Source organism: Anguilla rostrata, chromosome 11, assembly GCF_018555375.3.
Source record: "Anguilla rostrata isolate EN2019 chromosome 11, ASM1855537v3, whole genome shotgun sequence".
NCBI classification, from domain to species: Eukaryota; Metazoa; Chordata; class Actinopteri; order Anguilliformes; family Anguillidae; genus Anguilla; species Anguilla rostrata.
Window position 1 is genome coordinate 20,116,175 of NC_057943.1, and position 8,393 is coordinate 20,124,567.

Consider the following 8,393-nt stretch of genomic DNA (forward strand, 5'->3'; position numbering starts at 1 on the left):
TGGAACAAAACGTAGGCTACTATTAGAGCTACTATTAGAACACCAATGCTTTAACATCATGTTATATATTACATATATTATAAATCAAAATAGTCGCATATTTACATCATATTCAGCAATTAAATGGTTAATTGTCCTCACACAGTAGAGCGCGCAATGTTGCAAGGTCAAAGATCTCCTTTTACTGTACGCTCGTGCAAGATGGATTTCTGCAAAAGTCAGCAGGGCACTGTAGCCTAGTAGACAGACAGAACTTCAAGAGTGGGGTAGGCCTGTTTCTTGTGTACCTATGCATAATATGTAGCTACGTATCGTTGTTTCATTACAGGTACGTCTAAGAAAAGGTGGAAAATGTGTAGGCCGTGAAAAATCAACAGTGAGTGTAGGCCTACTTGCCCGATAAATTATTTCCCTCAGATTACTAAGAATTAGGTCAGTAATGATAAACAATGTTAAATGAATGTTCAGCAATTCTTGATGAATGCAGACTACTGTTGTCTATGGTAAATAAACAGTCGGAAGTAGTATTTTACAAGGCCCAAACTACCCACGATTGATCCATGCTTTATCTTAGCTTTCGTGTTCTCCGCTGAAAGATTCTATCGAGTCTGCATCGAGGATTATTGTAATATTCTAAGATTTATGTATTCAAAAGGTGGACTACACGTGTGTATAATGTACAGAATAATGTGCATATAAGTTCGCTGCTTGCGCATGCTCTTAATTTATGTGAGTAGCCTGCTCATGCATACCTTTTCATAACTTCCTCTAAGAGTTAATTTTGAATGACGTAATGAGGTCAATTAAAAGACACCAAAAATAAACAGTCCCCCAAATAAATGCCATTTCAATGACTTTAATAAGCAAAATAGGAAACCATTTCTTCCAAAAACAACGAAAAATAAGACGAAACAGAAACCAGCCTGAATGGAACTACAACAGTCCAAATTTAACTTTTTTCATTTATATAAACAGGATTGAAAATTGATCCCCTCGCAAAATTCATGAAATAAAAAACAAAACCCGCTGCTGCAGTTTCAATTTGATTTCAACACAGTTGAATCAGTAACAAACCAAAGATTGTTAAATGCATGACTTTTTAACAATAGTTTTAAATGCAAGCACCATGCTTATTCAATATGATCTGACAGTTTGTTAATTTAAATCATTAAAATAAAAACTTAACTATGCATCTGGCCAGCAGAACCAGAACCTCCAAATAATAATAAAACAAAAATAATAAAATATAACCATACACATATATCGTTTTCATTTTGAGATTTTGCAAAACCTGAATCCCTTTTTTTACTGACCTGCAGAAAAAATGTAGGAAAACACAGAACATTAAACTTCTTTTTAAAAATATACACAGTCTAAATAACACGTCAGTAATCCCCTGATTTGAACACGCTTTTGCACATGTGCACAATTACGTCTAAGGTGGTTAATAGAAACGTATATAAATGCATTATAAACTATGACATTTAGCCCTCTTTGTAAAACACGACTCGTATTTCAGAGGGAGAATTAAATGACTTGTGTATATTTCGTTTATATTATATAATAGGGATGGATTATGCAATACATGAGACCCATCTAAACACGGTGTCATTAGCACCGACTGAAATTAATTATACACAAAATATGCCACTATAATAGTTTCTTTATGGGCGTAATGGCGAAATAAAGTTATCTATGGAGCGTAAATATGTTCCGTAATGAACAAAGTTATTTAGCTGCAAATATAATTGAGAAGCATATAGTCTGGTAGCTTCATATGCTACAATTTGTTAGAAATGTGCTATTTAACTTTGCAATGCAAATCTAATTTGTCGCAATAATAATCCATCCGTATAGTATGTCTTCCTTGAAGGCGGTCTGCAAAAAACCCAAAATGAAAACAGCAAACACCAAAATCATAATCCGAAAAAGTGCACTTAATATACAAAGTTTGTTGTTTAATGCAACTGCAAAAATGCCCAACTCTGCAATTCAATACCCAAACAAAAAGAAAAGAAAATAAAATAAAAGAAAAAGAAGTTTAAAACCAGCCTCCTTGGTGTGCAGTTTGCATATATTTACAAGCCAAATAAACCCAAACAACGTGAAACTGCACAAGCAGTAATGTTGATATTATCACCATTTCATTTATATAACCCAAAACAGCTAATGAAAAGCTCAGATCAACAACATGCTATTAAGATACACAAGGAAAAGAAAGTACAAAATAGAAATTATTACCATACATGTCCAGCATGCAGGATTAATATTTTAATGCAGATTTTGTTTTAATATATATTTATATATAACCAAGCAGGCAATAAACCAATGAGATGTTGCATAAAATGTCCCCTTTTCGACAGTTTTAGGTTGCAAGCGGGGTACACGAGAGAAATAAAGTTTGCATATGTGGAGTCTTTTTTTCATTTGTCTGATAGTTTTTCGGGCATGTGCAGAATGCAAGTCTTAGTACTCTCCTTTCAGCGCAGACGTTAGATACGATATTTATGAACACTCGAGGGGAAAAATCACAGTAAGAAGACTCGTCCGACGTCATCCCATGCTCCTAACAGATTAAAGCGGTCTATAAAGTAAATTCAGATTCGGCAATTCTTTTCTTTTTCGGGAAGAAAAAGTCTTCTCTACAAGCAACTAATCTACAAAGATGCTGCAGTTTTGAGAAACGTTCTACATTGTTCTTTGTATATCAGTTGTCGGATGGCGATGATTAGATATGAGATTATTATTTTCAGATAATTGTTCTAATATGAATACAGGTGTTGTTATTAGTATAATCGTAATCAGTAATATTGATTATTTTTGTCAGCATCTGTTGTCGGACATCAGAGTAACTCACATGAAGAATTCTGGCGAGGACGGGTTGTCACTGGTGGACCCAGCCTCGCGGAACCCGTTTGTGCCAGTCAGTTTCTCGCATTTGAGTTTGTACGCGTCTCTCTCGCGGGCCAGCCGGTTGATCTCTTGCTTGAGCTGCTCTACCTGATTGATGAGCTGGGTCTTCTCGTTCTCCAAGACGTGCTTCTGTTGGACCCGTTTGAAGCGGCACGACTGAGCATAGCCCCGGTTCTTGAGGGTCCGGCGTTTCTGCTTCAGACGGATCACCTCGTCCTTGGTAAAGCCCCGCAGGTGCCGGTTGAGCTCTCGCACCGACATGGACACCAGCTGGTCATCTGAGAAGCGGTCCTCCACATTCAGCCCCGCGCTTCCGCCATGATGACCCTGCTGGCCCGGATGGCCATGTGGGTGGTGGTGATGGTGGTGGCGATGATGGAGCTGCTGATGAGACGCAGGCGAGGTAGGAGAAGGACTGTCGGGGTCCTGGCTGTGGTGATGGTGGTGTTGGCTATGAGCATGGTTGTGAGCTCCTGGGTGGCATGGTAGGTCATCTGGATGGTGTGGAATGCCCGGGTACTGGTGGTGGTGCTGCTGGGCATGCCCGTGGCTGTGATGATGGTGTGCCGCTCTGTAGCCATCGAAGCCACCTTGCTGAAGCTGCTGCTGGACGTGAGGAGGTGGGGGGTGCCCGTGGGCCGTGGCGCCAATCAAGGCTTCCACTGCGTCCTCCGGGGTCAGGCTCAGCGTTTGCGGATCAATTTGCTGGTGATAACTGCCGCTGGGCATCCAGTACAGCTCTTCCAGGTGGTTCTTCTGTTCTGTTGGGCTGAAGCTGGGTGAGGAGGGCACCGAGCTGCAGGGGGTGCTGATCGGGGTGGAGGACACAGAGCCCTGGGGCTGCAGCCGGTTGCACTGACGAACCGAGGAGCGGTCGAGACCTGCCAGAGCTTCTTTCTTCACATCAAACTTCATCAAATCAAAGTCATTGACATATTCCAATGCAAGCGGGCTGGTTGGCAGCTCCGGGCCCATGTTCAGTTCTGCGCTCATTTTTTCTTTAGTTTGCAAATAGGCGAATGTGGTGGCAAGCGTCGCAAAAACCGACTTTTGTTTTACTTTCCTCAGCTCTCTCATGCAATTGCCAATAGTGTCCCTTCCACCGCTGCAGACTTTCTAATACGCAACGATGTTTACATAAAAAGAAAAAAAAATGTCTAATGCACAGCAAACGACATCGGAACTTGCGTGTTGTTGATGATTTCGATTAAAGATTTGTTCAACAAATGCGAAAAGGAGGTAGATAAAATTTCGTCTCAGTGCAAAAGTACGAAATGAAGTCCTTTCAGCAGAAATGAACTAAAAATAAAAAAATGCGGAGCACGGACGTGAGCTCCCTCCTCCTAGTAAACTCTGTAGGCTACTGTATGTCCTTTTGCCAGAAAAGCAGAGGTAAGGAGGACGAGGACGACAGCGTCGGATTTTCGCTTAGAGAGCAGCTTTCCAGCTCTGCACCGCAGAGATTTCAGCGCGCTTCCCTTAGCTCACTCACTCCCGAGTTTCAGTGTAGACTGTGCTGAACATCTATCCTGCGCTTTATTGTTATAGCCCTGCCTGATGTCACGCGGGAAGGTTGGTTAAATCCTCGCGTCTCTCCAATCGAAAGGGGCGAGCATCTAATTAGCATAATGATCCGGGGAAAGAGGGAGGGGAGAGGGAGTTTGACAGCTTGAGACAGTCAGCTGACTCCCCGAAGGAAGGGGGAGAGGATCGGAGAAGCACAGCATGCCTTTAGTTTTTCGAATCTGCCAGCTATAGAAGCGTACGAACACGAATTGTTTATTTTTAACAGCTCACATTACACGTCCAATCTCATAGACAATGGGGCAGTTTACATGAATCAAAAACATTTAAAAAGCGACTAGAAATAACCTCACAATCCCACTTAACTATACAGTTGTATTTCTCGTGCTACAATACACATTATGTATTAACTGTATATTATTACAACTTTGCTTTACTAGCCTATTACGTGTTTTACGCATTAAGGACAGCTAGGTGGGAACGTTTGCAAAGAAACTACAAGCTAACGCTGATATTTAATCTGTCGTAACTTCTCTTGCAATCTGACAACTTGTGAAAACATGCTACAACATATGACCACAGACACGTGCATTGATAAAGCCGTGCATATCAATGTCCTATCACAAGATTCTCATATTACAGCGACCAGTGCCTAGAGCACGTTCCACCCTCTTGTGCCAAAAGGTCAAATCAATAATGCAAGGGTGTCGCACATTGCCCACCCTGGATCTACAAATATGTTGGCTACATTTAAATTCCAGCATTGTCCATGAACAGTTACGAGCATTGTGTCTGCACTAGTATACTTTTGCAAATAACAAAGAGAAGAAAATAAAATGTCATTATGTCCTTATTTATTTTAGAGAATCTTCAAAGCTCGTTCAACAGCATAGAGTTATGTTTTAACTATAGTTCCAATAGTGTCTCTAGTCTGGGTCAGGTATGTGCTACAAATAATATATTTGTTAATGTGAACGCAGATTATTGACTATATATAACTATACGTGATACTTGTTCAGAATTGTTATTTGGAATGTGGATTTTTGATATTTATCTAATCAGTACCCGTTGTTAGAAGTCATTAAGCCAATGAATATATCTGAAACTATTAATGTAATCCTGCTGTAAATGCATACCACGTTTACACCGAATGGACATAACACATTCCAGTGTAACTCCGTGCGTAATCACAGCTTGTTCGGAAAATGGCACGCCTTGTGTTTGTTGGAACATTTTGTAATGTCCAAGAAAGAAGAAACAGTAGCGATTCTTCTCACAAACTGGCCATTCCTGGAAAAGACGCTCAACACTGACCCCATGTGGAATTTTTTTATCATATCGTTTGTAGTGCAAAACATAAGGTTATAAACGCTAGAGTAAAATTGAATTAAAATACACAACGTGTCCTCCTTTTTGCGTTGGATAAAAAAATATTTATTTGTGGTGCCAAACTGAGCTGCGGAAACATATTTTTTGAATATAAAATAAATATTTAAAAAATCACAAGGGTTGTGGCTTACATAACCTGAAATTAAGTCTAGCAAACAAAATTTCTTCACAGAATGTTTGAGAGTCTTAGCTCAGAAATTTTATTTATCCACTAAAAACAAAATCGCAATTACGATGTGAAATATTGATTTACTCTTATTGTTTCCCTCTTCTTATAACGCTTGAGTACAAACCTCAACACAGCCTTATTGATTATTCGGGATATTGACGCAGCCGTGCGCATAAGACAGCATGACTAAAAAACAAATAGGGTCACTGCTTGTTAAATTGTGCACCATCCATCCAGAGCAGGTAAACGCAGTACTAATATTTTTATTACGCCATGGAAACTGATTTAGATTAATTTCCAAATTTATTATTCTTTTAGGAAGCATACGTTTAGGGAATTTACTTTTCAGACCTAAAGTGCATGCTACATTTTTAACACGGTTAGCATTTTATTAAGGTCTCGTCAGTAGATTATTCAGTTTGAATAGTTTTCACAACGTGAATCGTACCAATTCAATGTTAATTAAGATAGTCTGCAACGTAGGGCTAAACAACAAGCTAAACTAATCAAAATGTAATTTTTTAAAGCAGTTAGTTTACTGTATTTATAAATCACCCTGTGATTCCAACGAAATCGTATGCGGGTCTACTCCAAAATGACCTTGCGTGACTTTAAGATGGACGTTTGATAACATGTCACCTTCCTGTCACCTTCCTCCCTTTTCTGCACGCTGTCGTTATAACACAAGTAAGAATAAATATGACCCCACCCAATTTTTAATGACAAAAGGTAAAATTTGGGAATCAACCTTTTCAGTATTCGTTGCTTGGTACATTAGCGTTAGTTCCTACTATTGACATGTTGAAAAAAATAAATTATAAATGAGATTACGAATGGTTGATATAAAGACATGGACTGGCGAACGACGTATACCCAACCTTTAATGACCTCACGTTATTATTATTATTATTATTATTATTATTATTATTATTATTATGATTAATAATAATAATAATAATAATAATGGTTAATATTACAGTTGTTGTTGTTGTTGATCATTTTGCTTGCTCTGATCGGTGAAACTATTCCTTTCCGTCTGCTTTACAGATACTCCATCATTCATGTGACCTTATGTTAAGACATGGACTATACCTGAATAAAGCAAACAAACAAACAACAACAACAAAAAACGTAATGGATAAATTCTGCTATTCTACAATAAGAAGAGGCGTGAACGGTCGTGCAGTTTTACAAATGTTTTATTTACAACAGCGTTTATTTCAAGAAAAAATAGGAATCTATGCATCAACGTCAAGCAAGCATTTAATGTGTCTAAAAATAAAACTAAAAATAATCCCACTACGTGGTACATTCTACAGGTATGCGTTATGTTTACCACGCAAAAACAGACATGCGAAAGCACATGCTTGCTTTGAGGCCGGCCCTGCAGCCATGCCATTAGTATGTAGTAATGCACTCTAATATACCCAGTCCTGCCGTAGGATTTCCCTCTTCGGTAATAGCAGGTTGTAATGGAGAGGAGATGTAAAAATGTCTAAGTCAGCACCATATTGGTGGTTAATGATCTATTAAGTGATCCGTGTGCTTATAGACAGCGAAAAAAAGTGTTGATGCTTGCTTATTTAGACTAATGAGATTCCCATCCTACGAATTTTAAGAATGAATAACAGAAATAAAATCACCTTTAAAATGTTGCCTTTAACAGTTGACAAGGTGCTCCGTAGCGGACCTTATAATGCCTATACAGCCTCCCGGCAGCCTACAACGCTGCCGGGAGTTCTTAAGCATCTGAAATTATACAGGCCTGTCATCGCGTAAAATAACAAGGGGGCAGTTAATCTTGTGGCTACGCAAAAGATTCTACATGGGACCAGGACTCTACTTGCAAGAATTTAGGACAGATCACCAGCGCTGATGTATATAGGTAAGGAAGGCGTGGTGAACACTGTCAAGGGTCCTTTCTTTCCAAGGTGTTTATCGGCTGCATGCATGACAAAATTATCGGAAGATTACTCCATATTGTTAAATACATATATTTTTAAAAATGTAAAATTTATTTTCTAATGCAGCCGTTAACATGCAATGAGAGATTATTTTTTTCCCAACTGCTTCTAGGTTATTTATTGGTGTAATGGTTAACATAAATAGATAATTTTAAGAGATTCGTCCATTAATCAAAAATTCTCAAGAAAACATGACTGATTGCCTGTCAGAGCGTAATGCATTTGCGGCGTTAAGAGTTCAGCGAAATATAGCAATATTTTTGTTCTCACCATTCTGCTCACGAGATCAGGAAAAGGCTAATTTGGAGCCAGACCAAGAATTTCTCATCCTCTAGAAATATGCTCAGTTATATACATTTTTAAACTTAAAGGTTTACACATAATCGGCTATGTAGTATTTTATATTTGTACACTTAAACAAAGTAAAAGTTGAT

At 38.7% G+C, this 8,393-nt stretch overlaps 1 protein-coding gene across 1 annotated transcript; it reads right to left on the bottom strand.

Moving 5' to 3' along the window:
- Positions 1-840: 840 nt before the first annotated feature.
- On the bottom strand, positions 841-4,452 carry mafba (MAF bZIP transcription factor Ba). The gene has a single exon (XM_064298616.1). It carries the CDS (start codon positions 3,988-3,990, stop codon positions 2,854-2,856), a length of 1,137 nt encoding a protein of 378 aa, XP_064154686.1. The 5' UTR covers positions 3,991-4,452; the 3' UTR covers positions 841-2,853.
- Positions 4,453-8,393: the final 3,941 nt, after the last annotated feature.